Source organism: Ranitomeya variabilis, chromosome 2, assembly GCF_051348905.1.
Source record: "Ranitomeya variabilis isolate aRanVar5 chromosome 2, aRanVar5.hap1, whole genome shotgun sequence".
NCBI classification, from domain to species: domain Eukaryota; kingdom Metazoa; phylum Chordata; class Amphibia; order Anura; family Dendrobatidae; genus Ranitomeya; species Ranitomeya variabilis.
The window spans coordinates 753,987,265-754,011,674 of NC_135233.1; the positions used below are offsets into that span (position 1 = coordinate 753,987,265).

The window sequence follows — 24,410 nt, forward strand, 5'->3', positions numbered from 1 at the left end:
GCAATGGATAACTGGGAACAATCACATAGAAATCTATGGGATCAGTTCTGGCATCTGCTTGCCTCGGGCTTTTCTGTATCACACCAGAAGGAATAAAACAATGGACGGCTGTATAAATAGAAACAAGGCCTTATATGTCTTTTACACATTATAGATATAGAAATTTAGTTTAGCATTATGAAGAGCTGTCACATAAAAGATTTATTTTATTAATGATTTATAAATAAACTCAGACAAGGTTGATGTTAATGTGTTTATTTAGCAGAGCTAGAAAAAGTTGATGTGCATAACAATGCTGCGAATTAAAAAGAGAAGATAGTCCAGAGCACAGAGCAGATATAAAAGCTAAAGCTAATGAGCCATGGATCTAGCGCTAACAGGACAGGTCTTCAGGAGCACTTGCCAGGTCTTCAACAAAACTTGCTGGGTAACACTTTCATACTTTCTTTTTACCTGCTTTAACTGTTGTTTATCTAAAACAGAGAGAACAGGAATGGTTAAATGAATACTGCAAGACTTGAGCGATTCCTACATGCCACCAAAGAACTATACTCACTTGATAAGGACAGTTGTCTGAGAGACACTTTCAGTGGAACTCACATGTGTGACTCCGGATACTTTACTCTGGTGGAGAATTCCACTCACTGATGTAGAAAGTCTGCTGTCCTCTCCTTCAATAAGCTTTCTGCAAAGAGAAAACAAAACATATACCTAAATGTATATTCGAGACTTCTTCTACCTTTATATAAGTAGACTAAGTATACTTTTGCAAACAGTGTTACTTTCTTCCGATGTCTCTAAAACAAAATATGAAACAACCAAAAATATTGTTCAAAATTATTCTACTGTGTTAAATATACAGCCCCATACTGCTTTACATATCTTTAAAGTTACAGACTACCAGCATATCTTGTTTGTAGTTTTAAGTCCTGGCTTATATAGAAATATATACGACTTACTGAGAATTAACAAACATATAACATCAGTAACGGATCTTGGCAGGTTCACTTTCTGCTTGAGCTTAAAAAAGCAAAGCATTCCCTACATTAGCACGTTACCAGTGCTTTGTATGAAGGGGTCTGGGTTAGTGGATTATTTCAAGATATACACACAAAAAGAGAGCTGGCTTAACCATTAAAATGTGCCAGTCAGTCAGCCCCCTTCACAGCATTGGTCACAGTGTCCACAGAGGAAACTTTGAACACAAGACAATATTGCCCAACCAGGAATCCCAGGGTCTATTACAGATGCTGATATCTTGAGAGATGACCTAATTACCATGGGTGAGCAAGGAAGGGGAATTGTGGATAAGCATGAGAACAAAAACTTTAAAGGGAGTCAGTCAGTCCATACTGATGCTATAACTAGCACATATAGTGAGTACGGAAAGTATTCAGACCCCTTTAAATATTTAATTTTTTGTTTCATTGCAGCCATTTGGTAAATTCAAAAAAGTTCATTTTTTTCTCATTAATGTTCACTCTTCTCCCCATCTTGACTGAAAAAAACAGAAATGTAGACATTTTTGCTAATTTATTAAAAAAGAAAAACTGAAATTTCACATGGTCATAAGTATTCAGACCCTTTGCTGAGACACTCATATTTAAGTCACATTCTGTCCATTTCCTTGTGATCCTCCTTGAGATGTTTCTACTCCTTCATTGGAGTCCAGCTGTGGTTAATTAAACTGATAGGACTTGATTTGGAAAGGCGCACACCTGTCTATATAAGACCTCACAGCTCACAGTACATGTCAGACCAAATGAGAATCATGAGGTCAAAGGAACTGGCCAAGGAGCTCAGATTTGGCCAAGGTTAGAAAATAATTTCTGCAGTACTCAAGGTTCCTACAAGCACAGTGGCCTCCATAATCCTTAAATGGAAGAAGTTTGGGACCACCAGAAGTCTTCCTAGACCTAGCCGTCCGGCCAAACTGAGCAATCATGCGAGAAGAGCCTTGGTGAGAGAAGTAAAGAAGAACCCCAAGATCACTGTGGCTGAGCTCTAGAGATGCAGTTGGGAGATGGGAGAAAGTTCCACAAAGTCAACTATCACTGCAGCTCTCCATCAGTCGGGCCTTTATGGCAGAATGACCTGATGGAAGCCTCTCCTCAGTGCAAGACATATGAAAGTCTGCATAGAGTTTGCTAAAAAAAATACATGAAGGACTCCCAGACTGTGAGAAATAAAATTTTCTGGTCTGATGAGATGAAGATAGACTTTTTTGGTGATAATTCTAAGCGGTATGTGTGAAGAAAACCAGGCACTGCTCATTACCTGCCCAATACAATCCCAACAGTGAAACATGGTGGTGGAAGCATCATGCTATGGGGGGTGTTTTTCAGCTGCAGGGATAGGACGACTGGTTGCCATTGAAGGAAACACGAATGAGGCCAAGTACAGAGATATCCTGGATGAAAACCTCTTCCAGAGTGCTCTGGACCTCAGACTTGACCGAAGGTTCACCTTCCAACAAGACAATAACCCTAAGCACACAGCTAAAATAACAAAGGAGTGGCTTCAGAACAACTCTGTGACCATTCTTGACTGGCCCAGCCAGAGCCCTGACCTAAAGCCTATTGAGCAATTCTAGAGAGATCTAGAAATGGCTGTCCACCAACGTTCACCATCCAACCTGAAGGAACTGGAGAGGATCTGCAAGGAAGAATGGCAGAGGATCCCCAAATAAAGGTCTGAAAAACTTGTTGCATCATTCCCCAAAAGACTCATGGCTGTACTAGCTCAAAAGGGTGCATCTACTCAATAGTGAGCAAAGGGTCTGAATATTTATGACCAAGTGATATTTCAGTTTTTCTTTTTTAATAAATGTGCAAAAATTTCTACATTTCTGTTTTCTTTTCAGTCAAGATGGGGTGCAGTGTGTACATTAATGAGGAAAAAATAAACTTTTTTGAATTTACCAAATGGCTGCAATGAAACAAAGAATGAAAAATTAAAAGGAATCTGAATACTTTTCCATACCCATTGTAGCCATGTATGTCTAAATGGATGCCATTATAATCAATATCACTTCACTTTGTACTGTACGGTGGCTACCAGACACATAGATGATGGGAGGTATGTATCACGAAGGTGGTTGCCCTCTGTGATGTAAACCTGGAGAAATGTGCACATAGGTACTAAGAGGCTTGTTTTGTGAATCTGCGTTAGGTTTACGGGCAGTCTGAGAGATGGGTGGGTCAGACTGCCCACATACCTCACCTCTGGGTGTGGTTCACATGATAAAATGGAGTCTGTTTGTTTGACACATGGTCTGTGTGTGAAGGTAAGAAAACCTCCTGTGTGATGTCCCCAGACTGAACCAGTATATTGAATGCTATCGAGTCTGTGTGTCCTTGACAGTCTCTGAGATGACGCTGTTGAAACTGTTTACTTTGTTTTGGCTACACTGAAAGCCTGTTTATTTTCTTTTGCTTGTGGCATGGTTTATGAAGCACCAATAAACCAGCCTGGACATTTAAATGGAAATTGTACATGTGTTACCTCACCACGAACCCAAGTGAGTAGCATTCCCACAGTACCAAAAGCAGCCAAGGAGCTCAGGTTCTATGACTGTAACCTTTTTTTTGTCAAACAAAGAAAAAAGAAATTGTTCATCCCAAATACCTATACAAACACTAAATAGGACAGAAATAATACTCCTGTTACCTATATGTGGCAATCTCAATATCCAGTGCCATCTTTACACTCAGTAAGTCTTGATATTCCCGTAAGTGCAATGCAATTTTTTCCTTCAGAGATTTTAAATCATCTTCAAATTTCCTGATTTTCTCCTAATTATTGAAATTGAAAATAAATTAAATAATTGGGAAAGTGAACAGGATAAGAAAAATTACCACTGCTAGAGCTATTAACCACAAACCAATACCTACCTGTAGCTCCTCTATCTCAAGTTTATTATTTTCTTGGGTCTCTTTCACTTGGGCCTCCAGTGCCGCATTTTTGTTTTTAAGGGATTCTAATTCAGTTTCTTTGCTTTTAATCTGCAATGAACCCTCTCAATCAGAAACATATTTTGACATTTTCTTTAAAAAAAATTTGCACAACCAAATAAACACTGTATTAGAGCTACTGATAATTCTGGAGATGCCAAATTACCATTGGTAAGGTTAGGGCACCTGTCACAGAGATGTGTGATAAGGTGACTAGTCAGTCCTGCACTGAGACTTAAGCACATGAAAAAAAGCTATGAAGATTTTCTGACATAGAGTAACGCAAATAATTGGTGAGGAAGGAGAGATGGACTGGGTTACTTCATTGTTCCTTGTCTATTCAACTGCGATCATGAACTTTAAGGAAACAGAGTAATCACCATCTCAAGGTAGCAAGAGAACTAGCTCCATTGTTGCCATTTCACTCACATGCTTTTCATTGAAGGAAAAAGTTTCGATCACAGTTACTGATTATGATTAGATAGATTTAATGTACACCTTAATCACATTTTAATCCCTAAAGGTGGCTATAGGACAAGGGGAGGCTAATGTAATAAATATTTATTTGGAGGTTTCCTAAAAGTAGCATAAAAGAGAGAGAGGATAACTGGGAAAAAATAGAACCAAGGAAAAAAATGAAAACACAAACCCCTTTTAATGGTAGCTAATTGCCATCATAGGACAATGAATAAGATACCCGTTCCATCTCCTCAATTCCCACGCATTTGCTTTCCTTCTTCCACTTTAAAATAGTGGAAGTGCTGTCAATCTCATTCACAGAATATGTATAGAATAAGAATATATCAAGGTTGTTTGGGTTTCTCAGAACTAAGGCTTTATGTAAATAATTGACAGTAGACATCTTTAAGGACTTCTTGTGTGTTATACCATTATATGCAGTGTCGGATTGGGGTGCCAAGGGCCTGCCAGTGTCATGGACCCTAGGACCCATTGTTCGCACATACAAACATTTCTATACCCTCATTTATAACCTTATATAATAATAAACTGGGCAGGTTGTGTTATGAATGCTGAAATTCTGCTTTTGTTTGTACATAGTGGATCAAGTGTATTGTGCCAACTACTGCTCCTATAGGAGGGTAAGGGGCCCACTCTTGCAAGGAGCCCACCAGGGACTTCACATGTTTATCTGTGGCCAGTACAAGGTTGCTATCAGGACCAACCATGAAAAAAACAATGTTGGCTATAGACAAGATGTATTAGATTTGAAAAAAAAAAAACACCAATGATCTCAACATGCGTATGGAAGACTATCAGTACTGCCATTTTATCTTGACATAGTGATCACTGCATTGTGTGAATGGGTCTTTAATTAGCTGCCTCCAACCTATGGAGATTTTTAGACTTGAGAATTTGAGACTGTATAATGCAGAGCACAGAAGATAGTAGTCGCATTCCAAATGTTAGGGACATCACAAGATAGGCTCCACATGAAGTGACATCAATGGGCTCCAAGGCCTTTGCAGCCCCACTTACGCTTCTCTTGCAGTTTGCCATGTCTCCTCTGTAATGTCTCACGTTTTCAGCATGCTTTGTAGAAGCTTGACTGAAGTCAACAAATTTGCTTTTGTACCACTCGTCCATCTCCTAAGGGTAAGAGGAGCAGAAGACATAATAAGCATGGGGATGTAGACATGTAGTGTCAGGTCTTCACAAAGGAAGGTTCATTAAGGTCTTATGAACACCAAACTCTTTAATTAACCACCTTGCAGCAAAATGACTGCAGCACAGGGGACCCCTCAAGCTTTCCATTTCCAATAGAGGAATGAGTGTGTTGGGCTATGTAGGGGTTAATAGAGCAAGCTAGGAAAGAGCTTTGTGTGCATCAATCTATGAGGACTGTCAGGGATGTCCAATGGCTACATTCTGATTTATCGTATACAAGATAAACAAGCTTTTTAGGTTGCCACAAATATTAAGGAGAATCTGACATCTAATTCGATATTTCCCCAAACAGGATGTGCTCTAATTTTAACCTGCAGGTTCTTGGCTGCAATTTCTTCATATTCTGTCTGAATGTCCCTTAGAGCAGCAGCAAAGTCTGGGATGGAGAAGGCCAGGACACAGGAGGCATCCATGTTGTAGATCTGCTTCATCAACTCCTCAATCTCCTGCATTAACAGAGAGGGGCCTGGGTTACATTGCGCACCCCATACATGAGGGGTAGAGTTCTCAATGTGAATGTGCCCTTACCTCCCCGTGCACGCGCTGCAGAAACGCAATCTCTGTCTCTAAAGTTTTCAGCTGCTTTTCCAATGCAATCCGTCCAGCAGTGGCCGCATCCACATCCTACAGGAGACACCACAGCAAAGCAATAGTGTCAACTGCAGGCTGCAAACCCACAGTCTTCACAATGCCGATATATTCTATAGGACTGGACACAGAGAACTGTAGGCGATATATTCTAGTCCATGACATTTACCACGGCTCATTTATACATACAGCACATTGTCACTTACAGCAAATCCATTCTAAGTGGTGTGCAACTATAGAGCTGGTAATGTGCTAGATTATAGATTAGTGGATTATGGCTGAAATCATCAGGGCCAAAAAGTCCACAATAACAAATATACAGAGTTAACCTTATGTGTATGGAGCAGACTCCATTTCTGTGTTGATAGATACTGTAGATAGATAGATAGATAGATAGATAGATAGATAGATAGATAGATAGATAGATAGATAGATAGATAGATAGATAGATATGGGATAGATGATAAATAGATAGATAGATAGATAGATAGATAGATAGATATGAGATAGATAGATAGATAGATAGATAGATAGATAGATAGATAGATAGATAGATAGATAGATAGATAAATAGATATGGGATATATAGATAGATAGATAGATAGATAGATAGATAGATAGATAGATAGATAGATAGATACAGTAGATATGAGATAGATAGATATGGGATAGACGATAGATAGATAGATAGATAGATAGATAGATAGATAGATAGATAGATAGAATAGATATAAGTATGCATATTATTATTATTATTATCATCATCATTATAGTAATAGCAGCAGCATTAGTAGTTACAGTGGTAGTAGTCATAGTAAGAGTGGTAGTTATGAAAGTAGTAGAAGTAGCAGTAGTAATGGGCAGCATGGTGGCTGCAGCCTTGAAGCATTTGGGTCTTGGGATCAACATCTGCAAGGAGTTTGTATGTGTTTGAGTGGGTTTCCTCTGGGTTCTTCAGTTTCCTCCTACAATCCAAAGACATACTGATAGGGAATCTAGATTCTGAGCCCCAATGGAGATAGTGCTAATAATGTCTGTAAGGCCGGTGTCACACTTGCAACTGCAAAGCGAGAAACTCGAGCGAGTCTATCGTCTCAATACCCGTTACTGACACCGGCACTCAGGACCGGAGGTGCGGCTGCATGTATTTCTATGCAGCTGAACGCTCCGGTCCGAACCGCCAGCGACAGTGCCAGGTATTGAGGCGATAGACTCGCGCGAGTTTCTCGCTTTGCAGTTGCAAGTGTGACACCGGCCTTAAGCTGTGTTTTTAATGGTGCATTTTGTAGTGGTAGTAGTAATAGCAGCAATTGTATTAGTAGTAGTAGCAGTAGTATTGGCAGTAGTAGCAGCAGTAGTATTTTGTAGTGGTATTATTAGTAGTAGTAGTAGTAGTATTGGCATTAGTAGTAGTAGTAGTAGTAGTAGCAGTAGTATTGGCAGTGGTATTAGTAGTAGTAGCAGCAGTAGTATTAGTAATGGTAGCAGTAGTAGTATTTGCATTAGTAGTAGTAGTAGTAGCAGTAGTATTGGCAGTGGTATTAGTAGTAGTAGCAGCAGTAGTATTAGTGGTAGTAGCAGCAGTAGTATTGGCATTAGTAGTAGCAGTAGTAGTAGTATTGAAAGTGGTATTAGTAGTAGTAGCAGCAGTAGTATTAGTAGTAGTAGCAGTAGTAGTATTGGCAGTGGTATTAGTAGTAGTAGCAGCAGTAGTATTAGTAGTAGTAGCAGTAGTAGTATTGGCATTAGTAGTAGTAGTAGTAGCAGTAGTAGTATTGGCAGTGGTATTAGTAGTAGTAGCAGTAGTAGTAGTAGCAGTAGCAGCAGCATTGGTAGTGGTATTAGTAGTAGCAGTAGTAGTATTGGCATAAGTAGTAGTAGCAGCAGTAGTATTGGTAGTGGCATTAGCAGCAGTAGTATTAGTAGTAGTAGTAGTAGTATTGGCAGTGGTATTAGTAGTTGTAGCAGCAGTAGTATTAGTAGTAGTAGCAGTAGTAGTATTGGCATTAGTAGTAGCAGTAGCAGTAGTAGTATTGGCAGTGGTATTAGTAGTAGTAGCAGTAGTAGTAGTAGCAGTAGCAGCAGTATTGGTAGTGGTATTAGTAGTAGCAGTAGTAGTATTGGCATAAGTAGTAGTAGCAGCAGTAGTATTGGTAATGGCATTAGCAGCAGTAGTATTAGTAGTAGTAGTAGTATTGGCAGTGGTATTAGTAGTAGTAGCAGCAGTAGTAGTAGTAGTAGTAGCAGCAGTAGTATTGGCATTAGTAGTAGCAGTAGTAGTAGCAGTAGTATTGGCAGTGGTATTACTAGTAGTAACAGCAGTAGTATTAGTAGTAGTAGCAGTAGTAGTATTTGCATTAGTAGTAGTAGTAGCAGTAGTATTGGCAGTGGTATTAGTAGTAGTAGCAGTAGTATTGGCAGTGGTATTAGTAGTAGTAGCAGCAGTAGTAGTATCGGCATAAGTAGTAGTAGCAGCAGTAGTATTGGTAGTGGCATTAGCAGCAGTAGCATTAGTAGTAGTGGCATTAGTAGTATTAGCAGTAGTATTGGTAGTGGTATTAGTAGTAGTAGCAGTAGCAGCAGTATTGGTAGTGGTATTAGTAGTAGTAGCAGTAGTAGTATTGGCATAAGTAGTAGTAGCAGCAGTAGTATTGGTAGTGGCATTAGCAGCAGTAGTATTAGTAGTAGTAGCAGTAGTAGTATTAGCAGTAGTATTGGTAGTGGTATTAGTAGTAGTAGCAGTAGCAGCAGTATTGGTAGTGGTATTAGTAGTAGTAGCAGTAGTAGTAGTATCGGCATAAGTAGTAGTAGCAGCAGTAGTATTGGTAGTGGCATTAGCAGCAGTAGCATTAGTAGTAGTGGCAGTAGTAGTATTAGCAGTAGTATTGGTAGTGGTATTAGTAGTAGTAGCAGTAGCAGCAGTATTGGTAGTGGTATTAGTAGTAGTAGCAGTAGTAGTATTGGCATAAGTAGTAGTAGCAGCAGTAGTATTGGTAGTGGCATTAGCAGCAGTAGTATTAGTAGTAGTAGTAGTAGCAGTAGTAGTAGTAGTAGTAGTATTAGCAGTAGTATTGGCAGTGGGATTAGTAGTAGTAGCAGCAGTAGTATTGGTAGTGGCATTAGCAGCAGTAGTATTAGTAGTAGCAGTAGTAGTATTAGTAGTAGTAGTAGCATCAGTAGTATTAGTAGTAGTATTAGCAGTAGTATTGGCAGTGGTATTAGTAGTAGTATTAGCAGTAGTATTGGCAGTGGTATTAGTAGTAGTAGCAGCAGTAGTATTGGCATTAGTAGTAGTAGCAGCAGTAGTATTGGTAGTGGCATTAGCAGCAGTAGTATGGGTAGTAGTAGCAGTAGTAGTATTAGTAGTAGTAGTAGTAGTATATTAGTAGTAGTATTAGCAGTAGTATTAGTAGTAGTAGTAGTAGTAGTATTGGCAGTGGTATTAGTAGTAGTAGCAGTAGTATTAGTAGTAGTATTAGCAGTAGTATCAGTAGTAGTAGTAGTAGTAGTAGTATTGGCAGTTGTATTAGTAGTAGTATTAGCAGTAGTAATGGCAGTGGTATTAGCAGTAGTATTGGCAGTGGTATTAGTAGTAGTATTAGCAGTAGTATTGGCAGTGGTATTAGTAGTAGTAGCAGTAGTATTAGTAGTAGTATTAGCAGTAGTATTGGCAGTGGTATTAGTAGTAGTAGCAGCAGTAGTATTGGCATTAGTAGTAGTAGCAGCAGTAGTATTGGTAGTGGCATTAGCAGCAGTAGTATTAGTAGTAGCAGTAGTAGTATTAGTAGTAGTAGTAGCATCAGTAGTGTTAGTAGTAGTATTAGCAGTAGTATTGGCAGTGGTATTAGTAGTAGTAGCAGCAGTAGTATTGGCAGTGGTATTAGTAGTAGTATTAGCAGTAGTATTGGCAGTGGTATTAGTAGTAGTAGCAGCAGTAGTATTAGTAGTAGCAGTAGTAGTATTAGTAGTAGTAGTAGCATCAGTAGTATTAGTAGTAGTATTAGCAGTAGTATTGGCAGTGGTATTAGTAGTAGTATTAGCAGTAGTATTGGCAGTGGTATTAGTAGTAGTAGCAGCAGTAGTATTGGCATTAGTAGTAGTAGCAGCAGTAGTATTGGTAGTGGCATTAGCAGCAGTAGTATGGGTAGTAGTAGCAGTAGTAGTATTAGTAGTAGTAGTAGTATATTAGTAGTAGTATTAGCAGTAGTATTAGTAGTAGTAGTAGTAGTAGTAGTAGTATTGGCAGTGGTATTAGTAGTAGTAGCAGTAGTATTAGTAGTAGTATTAGCAGTAGTATTAGTAGTAGTAGTAGTAGTAGTAGTAGTATTGGCAGTTGTATTAGTAGTAGTATTAGCAGTAGTAATGGCAGTGGTATTAGCAGTAGTATTGGCAGTGGTATTAGTAGTAGTAGCAGTAGTAGTATTAGTAGTAGTACTACTAGTAGTATTGGCAGTGGTATTAGTAGTAGTAGCAGTAGTAGTATTAGTAGTAGCATTAGCAGTAGTATTGGCAGTGGTATTAGTAGTAGTATTAGCAGTAGTATTGGCAGTTGTATTAGTAGTAGTATTAGCAGTAGTATTGGCAGTGGTATTAGTAGTAGTAGCAGCAGTAGTATTAGTAGTAGTATTAGCAGTAGTATTGGCAGTGGTATTAGTAGTAGTAGCAGCAGTAGTATGAGTAGGGGCATTAGTATTTTCTTGGTAATTCTGTCGGTGCATGTATCAGTAGGGTATGCGTCCACGTTCAGGAAACTCTGCGTTTTTGACGCAACGTTGAGCCGCAGCATCAAAAACGCAGCGTCCAGATGTTACAGCATAGTGGAGGGGATTTAAAGAAATCCCGTCTCCACTGTGCATTAAAAAACGCATGCGTTTTTCCCGCAAAAACGCACATGCGGTGGGTTTTTTCAGAACGCAGCATGTTGCTACAATGAGCAAAACACGCAGGAACACCGCAGGTGACCTGCCAGTGACCTCAGGTGCAGTTTTGGTCAGGATTTTACCTGCATAAAATCCTGACCAAAGCCTGAAGCAAACCTGAACGTGGACACATACCCGTACAGGGGCGATGTTCTGTGCAGCACTTTTACACACTATGCGGTATAACGCGTCTATGCCTCCTGCCCACGCACACCGCTGATGTAAAGCTGAGACTATTCCTCCAGCAGAGACTTGAGCACAACAAGGTTGCATTGCTATTGGGGCTGTATTCTAGTGTGAATTGTCAGGTAACATTTCCCTACCCAGGCCGCCTGGCACGGAGCCTAGGAGCCAGTCGGAGGGGCCGCATTGTCATCTCCCTGGCACTGGGGGGCTCAGGCCGTGTGACAGCGATCCGTTCTCACCCCTGCCCTGTGCACACTGCAGACAGCTGCATTAGGGGAATGTGGGGAATCGTGTGTGGCATCTCTCTGGCCCCAAGGCCCTATCTTCCACAGTCAGGCAGGACCGTACAGCCCCATCACACAATGGCTTCTGGCTCCTCAGAAACAAGCGCAGGGTGAGAAGGGTGCAAAGGTGCCAGACCACCACCTGGATTATAGCCCCCCCCATGTACCCCATGTCCCCCTCCTGGAGTTCAAAGCGCACGGAGCAGGACAGCGGTGCAGGCTAATGTGGCCCCCTGCTCTGTCGCTGGCAGTGAGGGGTTAAGGCTGAGCCTGATTTCCATAAGCAGATGACATATGTGTGATGATAAGACAATGGGCATTAGGTGAGTGTGGCACAGACAGCTCCTCACAGGGCGGAAAGCTTCTATGTCCCCTTCAGCCTTTTTCCTCCCCTTCACTGCTTCTTCATAGCGTTTCTTCATGGCGCTGAGTTCTTCAGACACTGATGACTTGGCAGCCACTGCTAGATCCTGTTAAATAAAGCAGAGTCTTATGCCTGGCTAACCTGCAGCATCCCCCCTCCTGCCCAGCCACTGCCAGGGGTCTCAGTGCTCCAGTCTGTGCCTTCTCCATCTCATCCTCAGCACTGACCCACCTACATTGTTGTATACTTGGATTTGATCTTTTTTCTGCCAGCAGTCAGTTCAGACTTTAGCCCCCCAATACCCTGACCCCTGTGATCACTACTTTATATATCCAGATGTGATCAAATGTAGTTAATTTATTAAGCATGCCACACTAATGTCACTTTCTGCCCCCCTAAAACAAAGCAGCCCCATTATTATCTCACTTCTCCAACCAGGCTGTGCTAAATGCTTAACTTATTCTTTAACCACCTTGTTTCCTAGCAACTGGATAAACAATCCAACCCAATGGGGGGAAGTGGAGACAAAACATCCTACCAGTCACACAAAGCTTTCCCCAGCAAGATCTGCATGATGATCAGGGGTGAAGCCAGCTGAGGAGAAGTGACATGTGGCCCAACAATGCCTAGAACTTTCCATACACTGGCCTCACACAGACTCCCAGCAATTCAAGATTTATAGACCCCCTTATCCTCAACAGATTGAAGGTTAAAAGGCCAATGCACTTGTGTACTACACCAGGCGCCAGAGCCCAGCACTGTGGATTTTATCTGCATACAAAGAAAAAGGCCTGCAGATATATGGAGCAGTGCAAAGCAAGCCCCAACCAGTGCAGGACACCAGCAATAAGAGCTATAACCGCAGTGCATAGCAATCCCCGACCAGTGCAGGACTCCAGCTATAAGAGCTATGTCTACGTTCACATTAGCGTTCTGCGCCGCAGCGTCGGGCGCCGCAGCGTCGCCGCATGCGTCATGCGCCCCTATATTTAACATGGGGGCGCATGGACATGCGTTGCACTTGCGTTTTGCGACACATGCGTCACTGCGGCGCACGCGTCATGGCGCAGAGGACGCAGCAAGTTGCATTTTTTGTGCGTCCAAAATCAAGCAAAAAAAGGACGCATGCGTCGCAAAACGCAGCGTTGTGCATGCGTTGTGCATGCGTTGTTCCTGCGTTGTGCGTTGCGTCGCCGACGCTGCGGCGCACAACGCAAATGTGAACGTAGCCTATAACTGCAGTGCAAAGCAAGCCCCGACCAGTGCAGGACTCCGGCAATAAGAGCTATAACTGCAGTGCAAAGCAAGCCCCAACCAGTGCAGGACTCCGGCAATAAGAGATACAACTGCAGTGCAAAGCAAGCCCCCACCAGTGCAGGACTCCGGCAATAAGAGCTATAACTGCAGTGCAAAGCAAGCCCTAACCAGTGCAGGACTCCGGCAATAAGAGCTATAACTGCAGTGGATATCAAGCCACGACCAGTGCAGGACACCAGCAATAAGAGCTATAACCGCAGTGCATAGCAATCCCAGACCAGTGCAGGACTCCAGCTATAAGAGCTATAACTGCAGTGCAAAGCAAGCCCCGACCAGTGCAGGACTCCGGCAATAAGAGCTATAACTGCAGTGCAAAGCAAGCGCCAACCAGTTCAGGACTCCGGCAATAAGAGCTATAACTGCAGTGCAAAGCAAGCCCCGACCAGTGCAGGACTCCAGCTATAAGAGCTATAACTGCAGTGCAAAGCAAGCCCCGACCAGTGTAGGACTCCGGCAATAAGAGCTATAACTGCAGTGCAAAGCAAGCCCCAACCAGTGCAGGACTCCGGCAATAAGAGCTATAACCGCAGTGCATAGCAATCTCCGACCAGTGCAGGACTCCAGCTATAAGGGCTATAACTGCAGTGCAAAGCAAGCCCCGACCAGTGCAGGACTCCGGCAATAAGAGCTATAACTGCAGTGCAAAGCAAGCCCCAACCAGTGCAGGACTCCGGCAATGAGAGCTATAACTGCAGTGCAAAGCAAGCCCCGACCAGTGCAGGACTCCGGCAATAAGAGCTATAACTGCAGTGCAAAGCAAGCCCCAACCAGTGCAGGACTCCGGCAATAAGAGCTACAACTGCAGTGCAAAGCAAGCCCCCACCAGTGCAGGACTCCGGCAATAAGAGCTATAACTGCAGTGCAAAGCAAGCCCCGACCAGTGCAGGACACCAGCTGTAAGAGTTATAACTGCAGTGCAAAGCAAGCCCTGGCCACTGCAGGACACCGGCTATAAGAGCTATAACTGCAGTGCAAAGCAAGCCCCGACCAGTGCAGGACAGCAGCTGTAAGAGTTATAACTGCAGTGCACAGCAAGCCCTGGCCAGTGCAGAACTCCAGCTGTAAGAGCTATAACTGCAGTGCATAGCAAGCCCCGACCAGCGCAGGACACCAGCTGTAAGGGCTCCTTTCCACTTGCGAGATAAATGTCCGTGTCTCGCATGTGAAAACCAAGCTCTGGCGCCGGCACTTGTGAGCGGAGCGTGCGGCTGCATGTATTGCTATGCAGCCGCATGCTCCGCTCCCAAGTGCCCGCGCCACAGTTTGGTTTTCACATGCGAGATCGGGACGTTTATCTCGCAAGTGAGAAGGAGCCCTAAGAGCTATAACTGCAGTGCATAGCAAGCCCCGATCAGTGCAGGACTCCAGCTGTAAGAGCTATAACTGCAGTGCAAAGCAAGCCTTAGCCAGTGCAGGACTCCAACTATAAGAGCTATAACTGCAGTGCAAAGCAAGCCTTGGCCAGTGCAGGACTCCAGCTATAAGAGCTATAACTGCAGTGCATAGCAAGCCCTGGCCAGTGCAGGACTCCAACTGTAAGAGCTATAACTGCAGTGCAAAGCAAGCCTTGGCCACTGCAGGACACCAGCTATAAGAGCTATAACTGCAGAGCAAAGCAAGCCTTGGCCAGTGCAGGACTCCAGCTATAAGAGCTATAACTGCAGTGCAAAGCAAGCCCTGGCCACTGCAGGACACCGGCTATAAGAGCTATAACTGCAGTGCAAAGCAAGCCCTGGCCACTGCAGAACACCAGCTATAAGAGCTACAACTGCAGTGCAAAGCAAGCCTTGGCCAGTGCCAGACCCCAGCTGTTAGAGCTATAACTGCAGTGCAAAGCAAGCCCTGGCCAGTGCAGGACCCTAGCTATAAGAGATATAACTGCAGTTCAAAGCATGCCCTGGCCAGTGCCAGACCCCAGCTATAAGAGCTATAACTACAGTGCAAAGCAAGCCCCGGCCAGTACAGGACTCCAGCTATAAGAGCTATAACTGCAGTGCATAGCAAGCCCTGGCCAGTGCAGGACTCCAGCTGTAAGAGCTATAACTGCAGTGCAAAGCAAGCCCTGGCCAGTGCAGGACTCCGGCAATAAGAGCTATAACTGCAGTGCAAAGCAAGCCCCAACCAGTTCCGGCAATAAGAGCTATAACTGCAGTGCAAAGCAAGCCCTGACCAGTGCAGGACTCCAGCAATAAGAGCTATAACTGCAGTGCAAAGCAAGCCCCAACCAGTGCAGGACTCCGGCAATAAGAGCTACAACTGCAGTGCAAAGCAAGCCCCCACCAGTGCAGGACTCCGGCAATAAGAGCTATAACTGCAGTGCAAAGCAAGCCCCGACCAGTGCAGGACACCAGCTGTAAGAGCTATAACTGCAGTGCAAAGCAAGCCCCGACCAGTGCAGGACAGCAGCTGTAAGAGTTATAACTGCAGTGCAAAGCAAGCCCTGGCCACTGCAGGACACCGGCTATAAGAGCTATAACTGCAGTGCAAAGCAAGCCCTGACCAGTGCAGGACAGCAGCTGTAAGAGTTATAACTGCAGTGCACAGCAAGCCCTGGCCAGTGCAGAACTCCAGCTGTAAGAGCTATAACTGCAGTGCATAGCAAGCCCCGACCAGTGCAGGACACCAGCTGTAAGGGCCCCTTTCCACTTGCGAGATAAATGTCCGTGTCTCGCATGTGAAAACCAAGCTCTGGCGCCGGCACTTGTGAGCGGAGCGTGCGGCTGCATGTATTGCTATGCAGCCGCATGCTCCGCTCCCAAGTGCCCGCGCCACAGTTTGGTTTTCACATGCGAGACCCGGACGTTTATCTCGCAAGTGAGAAAGAGCCCTAAGAGCTATAACTGCAGTGCATAGCAAGCCCCGACCAGTGCAGGACTCCAGCTGTAAGAGCTATAACTGCAGTGCAAAGCAAGCCTTAGCCAGTGCAGGACTCCAGCTATAAGAGCTATAACTGCAGTGCAAAGCAAGCCTTGGCTAGTGCAGGACTCAAGCTATAAGAGCTATAACTGCAGTGCATAGCAAGCCCTGGCCAGTGCAGGACTCCAACTGTAAGAGCTATAATTGCAGTGCAAAGCAAGCCTTGGCCACTGCAGGACACCAGCTATAAGAGCTATAACTGCAGAGCAAAGCAAGCCTTGGCCAGTGCAGGACTCCAGCTATAAGAGCTATAACTGCAGTGCAAAGCAAGCCTTGGCCAGTGCAGGACTCCAGTTATAAGAGCTATAACTGCAGTGCAAAGCAAGCCCTGGCCACTGCAGAACACCAGCTATAAGAGCTACAACTGCAGTGCAAAGCAAGCCTTGGCCAGTGCCAGACCCCAGCTGTTAGAGCTATAACTGCAGTGCAAAGCAAGCCCTGGCCAGTGCAGGACCCTAGCTATAAGAGATATAACTGAAGTTCAAAGCATGCCCTGGCCAGTGCCAGACCCCAGCTATAAGAGCTATAACTACAGTGCAAAGCAAGCCCCGGCCAGTACAGGACTCCAGCTGTATGAGCTATAACTGCAGTGCATAGCAAGCCCTGGCCAGTGCAGGACTCCAGCTGTAAGAGCTATAACTGCATTGCAAAGCAAGCCCTGGCCAGTGCAGAATTCCAGCTATAAGAGCTATAACTGCAGTGCAAAGCAAGCCCTGGCCAGTGCAGGACTCCAGATATAAGAGCTATAACTGCAGTGCATAGCAAGCCCTGGCCAGTGCAGGACTCCAGCTGTAAGAGCTATAACTGCAGTGCAAAGCAAGCCCTGGCCAGTGCAGGACTCCAACTATAAGAGCTATAACTGCAGTGCATAGCAAGCCCTGGCCACTGCAGGACACAGTTATAAGAGCTATAACTGCAGCGCAAAGCAAGCCCTGGCCTACTGCTAATGCCACTACCAATACTACTTCTGCTGCTACTAATATTACTGCTGCTGCTACTTCTACTAATACTACTACTACTACTAATACCACTACCAATACTACTGCTGCTACTTCTAGTAATACTACTACTAATGTCACTACTCACTACCAATACTACTTCTGCTACTATTAATACTACTTCTGCTGCTACTAATACCACTCTCAATACTACTGCTACTACTACTAATACTACTACAAGTGCTACTACTACTAATGCCACTACCAATACTACTGCTGCTACTTCTAGTGCTACTCCTACTAATGCCACTGCCAATACTACTTGCTGTAGGAGCTGTAACCTGTGCCTCGGAGCTTATATTTGGCAGTTCTATAATGCCATTAGGGTTGTTCCTGGACATTAGCAGTATGGTACCCGCTTCATCCTGGCTTGTTCCGCCTCCCTGCGCAGCTCCCGCCGCTGCTCCTCATACAGGGCCCGCAGAGAAGAAGGTCTGTTGCTGCGACTGCGGAGCGCGTCCAGTTCCACCTGTACACTGGCGTTCTGCTGCTCCAGGTCACGGACCTGCGGCAAACATAGGATTATAGGCAGACCCTCACAATACAGCGCCGCCAGAGGCCATTGCATACAACGATCGCATTGTGAAAGTAGGAATACAGGATTGTCGCTGCGACAGACTCGACCAAAGATTGCCAGGACTTGTCTAGATCTAGATCACAAGATGTTCAGTGGAAATCTGAGATTTTATACTTTGCTTGTACAACATGTACATTATATTAAAATACTTAAATTATAAAAAGTGAGTGTATACCTCACATATCAATATATTTGTGTTTATATAAATATTTATATACTTAGCTCATTGTTCCTCTCTGTCAGTCTCTCTCTCTCTCTTTCTCTCTCTCTCTCTTCTGTGTATTTAATATATTTATATATATATATATAAAGTCTGACATATATATATATATATATATATATATATATATATATATATATATATATATACAGAAAGTGCGACTTTTATGCATAAGCAATGGTATAGATTTTTCCTGCGTATGCTTCAGTGGATATATATATACATATATATATATATACATATATATTTACAGTGAGGCGTATGCAAAAAGTATACAACTTTTATTCTACCCACTGTGAAAGGCTGTGTATGAGAAATGTACGATGTATAAATATATACCCACAATATGACTTTTTTTCTCGTTTTCATTTTCATACGTTTGTTATCATACATTACATATTTTGCTATACATTTTATAGAGGAAGTATACATTATGTTTCCTTGATTTCTTTATATTTCCTTTACAAACCTATGTAAATGTACAGGCGCATTATGTCTTCTGTGTATTTCCCCCCTAGCTAATGTGCATTCTATATACATTCTATTCAAATAACTTTTTCTATAAAATAAATGAATGAAGTATAAATTGTGAGTATGAATCGTAAGCAGGAAATGCAGATTTCATCTCTGTACCTTTTATGTAAACAGTTTGTAATAAATCAAATATGAACAACTGGGATTTTATACTGCCTACATAATCCCACCAGAGTCTCATGTGTAAAGATGCAGGAAGGAGAGGTGTATATATATATATATATATATATATATATATATATATATATATATATATATATATATATATATATATATATATATATATATATGCATATATATATATGTATATATATATATATATATATATGATATAGGAAGAAGATAAGGAAGCTGTACCCTTTCGATGTATTTAGTCAGACGGTCATTGAGAACGATCATTTCCCGTTTTTCATTGCTTCTGATGCTCAGGAATTCTTGGTTTGCTGCACTGGCCGCTTCCAGATCCACTGGGACAAATGCAGCAGTAAAACTCTGAGCGACCATACTGTGGGGATCAGTAACACAGCAAAGTATGAGTAGTAGATATATTGTTAATTACAGTAGTGGTTGTAATTATTAACTATAATAGCATTACTCGTAGTATTATTATTAGTAGTAGTAGTAGGAGCAGAATTGTATTAACTTATAGTAATAAAAAATACAACCACCATCATTTATTATCTATCTATCTATCTATCTATCTATCTATCTATCTATCTATCTATCTATCTATCTATCTATCTATCTATCTAATATCTATCTATCTCATATCTATCTATCTATCTCATATCTATCTATCCATCTATCCACCCATCTATCTATCTATCATCTATTATTTATTATCTATATAATATATAATTTATGCTATATAGCTAACTTTTATTATTTATCTATTCTTATCATTTATTATTTAACTAATAAAAAACATGCTATCTATTACTTATTATTATCAACTGTTATCTAACTATCTAATATATATAACATATACTGTCTACCTATCATTTATTATTTATCTATATCTATCATGTACTATCTATCCACCTGCTGAGTTGGATTACCTAGATATAACAAATTGTCTGTTGCATACATACTATAAAATGTTACCCATTCTCCACTGTTTGAACTCATGGAAAGCTTAACCCGTGAGTGCTTGGTCACCGATAATTCATACACAGGACATAACACTTCCTTTACTATACTATTGATTAGACTGACCAATGTCCCTTTCATCTGAACCAGTCTGCTCCAGCATTCTGGACAACAGGTATGAGCAGAAAGCATAAGCCAGTATATTCAGTGCTGAGATGCAATGGTGCTGCTGACTGTGCTGTCATTGCCGAGATTTGGAGATGGAGAAAACAGATTGCGATTCCACTCTTAGATCATTAATGTGAAACGTCTAAAATCAAATGTTTTGCTAGAGCTGCAGAGTTTGCTCATTTTATTATACGTCTTTGAGGTTGTGTACCGGTTCTATTTATCTGCTAAATATCTGTTTTTAATGTTATAAATATGACACAGATTCGGCTTTAACATAATGCATAGTCGCACTGGCGGCGTCATAGGTTTTTTTTTATCCAGACCAAGGTCTAAGCCTGTTGATAAAAATATAGCCACGTAGATCTAAATATTAATCAGATATACAATGGAAGCATGCATATCAGCACATATTCGATAAAGGCTTCAATGGAGAAGCTGAATCGTTGCATGTATGTGAGTAAAGTCCACTAATTGTCACTCCTGGAGTGCGGCTTCTGCTCCCTGCCTTATCTCCATCAGCACAGATATATATATGTATATATATATATATATATATATATATATATATATATATATATATATATATATATATATATATATATATATATATATATATATATATATAATGTGATAACATTTAATTAAAGTTCGTTATATACATTTCTCTATACCAACATGACTTATATTTAAAAGGGTAGCTTTATGTTTCTTTACAAAAACCAATTAGATTTCTGTTCGTGTAAATAAGGATCTTAAAAAGAGCTAATTATCAAAAACCTTAAAAAGAAGTTTAAAAATGTATGTAAGTTCTAAGATAAATGAGATGCCGTATATCTGAGAGATTCGAGATAAACTGCTGCATTGGTTTATAACAGAATTGTAAGGTGTTCTGGTAGTTATTCTATGCTCATACTTATTCATTTTCTGATCAATATACTAATAAAGATTAGCGGCTCCGATTCTGCAGATCACAAAAATGATTTGATCTCTTTCTCACTGGATTCCTTTATAACAACTGCGGAAACATAGCAGCGCTTCATTGTGTCTTGGGAGGACAAACCACATTCGGTTAATGCATCATGTATAACCTTCGCTACCTAAAGATCAATTCATTGAATGAACAAACATTAATAAAGATTATGAAAAATATGAGCAGAGTTCATACAAACAGCATCACTAGAATATCTATTAATTATTAAGTAACTTTAGATTTAGGACATATCTAATTACTAGTAATAATGACTAAGCATTCTACCAAATTTCAGCATTTGCTAATGAAGTATATACACTCTATACATAAATGTAAAGTATTCATTATATAAGATATAACTAATAATGACCAATATGTCTTCGCACAGTGTAAGGAACACTTCCCTGCTTTGGAAATGTGGTCTCTGAAAAATACCTATTTCAGTGCTAGAATTGGAAGAATTTAAATACTAATCAGTTGCACTAAGAAAGGACAAGAAACCTGAAGAAAGATCTCCATTACTGACACTACCCCAATGCAGGATAATACAGCACCACATTAGCATTGTGCCATAGCAGTATCTACAGGGGTGACTATTATTATTATTTATTATTATTATTATTATTATTATTATTATTATTATTATTATTACTACTAGCTGTAAGAAAAAGGTGTATTGGTCATAACTCTGTATTATCTTAGCTATGACTTCTATTATTATTTCAGACATTTCCCTACTATACAAATACAGTTTTTTTATTGTGCACTTTATTTAACCTACCAATAACATAGTCAAGACCCACATGCTATAGTAATAATAATGTAAAGTATAAATTAGGCTAATTAACATAATGAAAACATTATATTCATATATGAGTATAAAGATAAACACTTGTCCAATTTTGTAATGAATTATTATTATTATTTTGAGACCTAACTTATGCATTCCTTAACATATTTTATGTTCAGTGCTTTTGAACCACCATAAGGCATAGTCCTCATCAGTACTTGTACATACATGATCTGTATGTAGAGAATGGAATAAACAGTGCCAGACCTCTCAGCAATGTCTTATGTCTGTGGAAACATTAAAATCTAGCATGGTCAATCCTTCTACCTCCCAAAATGTGCTGTGGAAGAATCAGATCCACCTAAACTGCGTTTAGATTACTGGTCAATGCCACCGAAGTTGACTATTATCTTATGAGTCTAGGCTTCCTGGGTTTAGGGTGTGCTTTTACCTGGAAAGGTCAGAAACTGTATTAAAATGAAAGCAGAATTGCACATATCTAGTATATATATATATATATATATATATATATATATATATATATATATATATATATATATATATATATATATATACACACACACACGAAAACTCCTAATATGTAGAAGCAGGGAGATCCCAATAAAAAGGCATTAGACCCCAGGGTCAATTTGCTAACATTTAGCCCATTTTAGAATTTTTAAACACTGTTTATCTCAGGAAAGCTGTCTCTGATTGCAGAGAGAATGTGGTATAGGAGGACATATTTTAAAGAGGAATCCCATACTCCACAGGTAATCTTCTGCCCACAGATTGGGCAGGTTGCTGACTCCTGGGAACCTCACTGACCCTGACAACATGGCTCCTAAATGCCCCATTAAGGTTGGCAAATGGCAGTGCATGCGAGCCACACTGCTTCATTCATTGTCTATACGACTTCTGGAGATAACAGAGGGATGCGTTCAGCAACCTCCAGCAGTCCAGAAGACAATGAATAGAGTCTCAGCAGTTAGACCCCTAATGATCAGCAAGTATCACTTATTTTGTGGATAGGTGCTGACATGTTTATGGAGAACAACCTTCTAAGGCAATGACAAAATGGATGACCATGGTAGCTGATGTTCCTCTCTTTTGTCATCGTAGCTGATGTTCCTCTCTTTTGTCATGGTAGCTGATGTTCCTCTCTTTTGTCATGGTAGCTGATGTTCCTCTCTTTTGTCATGGTAGCTGATGTTCCTCTCTTTTGTTTTAAAACGTCTCTGGATTTGAAGCTAAGAGTCGAGGGAACTAAAACTGGACATAACTTCAAGATTAGGATCCAGTAGAGCCGAATAATGATAGTTGGATGATTCACACTAAACTATCAATATACATATGGCATAACTGGTTAATTACACCACATATTAAATCTGGCACAAACAAAATACATGTTGTTATCAGATGTTTTGGTAGAGACAGAGAGTTGTTGGCTATTAACCATTGGAAATGATCACTCATCTGAAATGGTGAAGTGGTAGATTCTGGGTTTTATAACATGTATACATATAAGCAGTTATTAGGAATAAGCAAGCTTACACTGCTGCTTTACCTGCAGTACCTATAGGGGGTCCTTACGCCCCTCCATGTGTGTAGTGACTGCAGTCTTTGCATATGTCCTGGCACTCAGGTACAACAAGCTCAGAGCTGCTGTGTTACATAGTAATTGTCCTCTTCTCTTCTCCAAAGTGACTTCAGCCTCTTCTACAGTAAGAAAATCCATCATCTGTAAATGTACATTAGGGAGGGGCTGGAGCCCTTCCCTCTATCACAATCTTGACCCCCACCCTGTACACCCACCCTTTCCTTGTTCCTCCCTTCTTTCATTATTATTGGTTATAGCAGTGATTACAAATATCTACTGTACATATGTTACTTGGATATTAATATAATGCTATAACATTGCTGTAAATTACAGTTTGCATTTCTAAAAAAAAATACTCTCAAAAGACTAAACTGATGTATCACAAAACTCTTTAAAGTCCCCGATACATATTTCCATGCCTGTGTCATAACTTTTCCAAGTCATTGCCTCAGGTCACCCACTTCATGACATGATGACTGATATAACAGCAAGCAGATGTGATAGCTGGAATGTTGATCTGTCAAGAATACACATAAGAGGGCTATAGATTTTGGGATGAACCTTAACGAGTAGTGGACAGGTTATCACAAGCAGCCACATGGGCCACCGATAACACCCCCTGCTGTACAAGCACTAGATAGATAGATAGATATTAGATAGATAGATAATAGATTGATATGAGATAGATAGATAGATAGATAGATAGATAGATAGATAATAGATAGATAGATAGATAGATAGATAGATAGATAGATGATAGATAGATAGATAGATAGATAGATAGATACAAAAATAATAGATAGATAGATAGATAGATAGATAGATAGATAGATACATAGATATGAGATAGATAGATATGGGATAGATAGATAGATAGATAGATAGATAGATAGATAGATAGATAGATGGATAGGAATCCAAAAAATAGAGGCAGCACACCATTCATAGTGAAAAAGCAGGAGCTACTTTTATCAGCCCATCTCAGCAACGTTTCGGTTCAAATAGATGTGAACCTTGGCTTGAAAAAGGTTCACATGTAATATGTGCTAATAAAAGTAGCTCCTGCTTTTTAACAATGAATGGTGTGCTGCCTCTATTTTTTGGATTCCTATAATTGAGGTTTGGTTTATGCCTGGGGGGATTTACACCCGATTTTTCTTTTGTATTTTTGTGCTGCTCTAATATTTCTTTTTTTTAGATAGATAGAAAGATAGATAGATAGATAGTAAGATAGATAGATAGATAGAT

The 24,410-nt window shown here is 40.9% G+C and overlaps 1 protein-coding gene across 2 annotated transcripts in view; it reads right to left on the minus strand.

Annotated features, from left to right (window-relative positions):
- Nucleotides 1–267: 267 nt before the first annotated feature.
- LOC143809895 (desmin-like) overlaps nt 268–24,410 on the minus strand; it is a 24,975-nt gene continuing 832 nt past the window's right edge. Inside the window, exons 2-11 of one of the 2 annotated variants that reach the window (XM_077292868.1) lie at nt 18,900–19,047; nt 17,567–17,716; nt 11,967–12,086; nt 6,168–6,263; nt 5,951–6,085; nt 5,451–5,561; nt 3,894–4,004; nt 3,670–3,794; nt 557–685; nt 268–473 (exon numbers count right to left, since the gene is read on the minus strand). In XM_077292868.1, coding sequence (XP_077148983.1) covers nt 470–473; nt 557–685; nt 3,670–3,794; nt 3,894–4,004; nt 5,451–5,561; nt 5,951–6,085; nt 6,168–6,263; nt 11,967–12,086; nt 17,567–17,716; nt 18,900–19,047 — 1,129 coding nt within the window. In that variant the 3' untranslated portion in view covers nt 268–469. The remainder of the gene's footprint in view (nt 474–556; nt 686–3,669; nt 3,795–3,893; nt 4,005–5,450; nt 5,562–5,950; nt 6,086–6,167; nt 6,264–11,966; nt 12,087–17,566; nt 17,717–18,899; nt 19,048–24,410) is intronic. The other variant, XM_077292867.1, reaches the window with a different exon arrangement.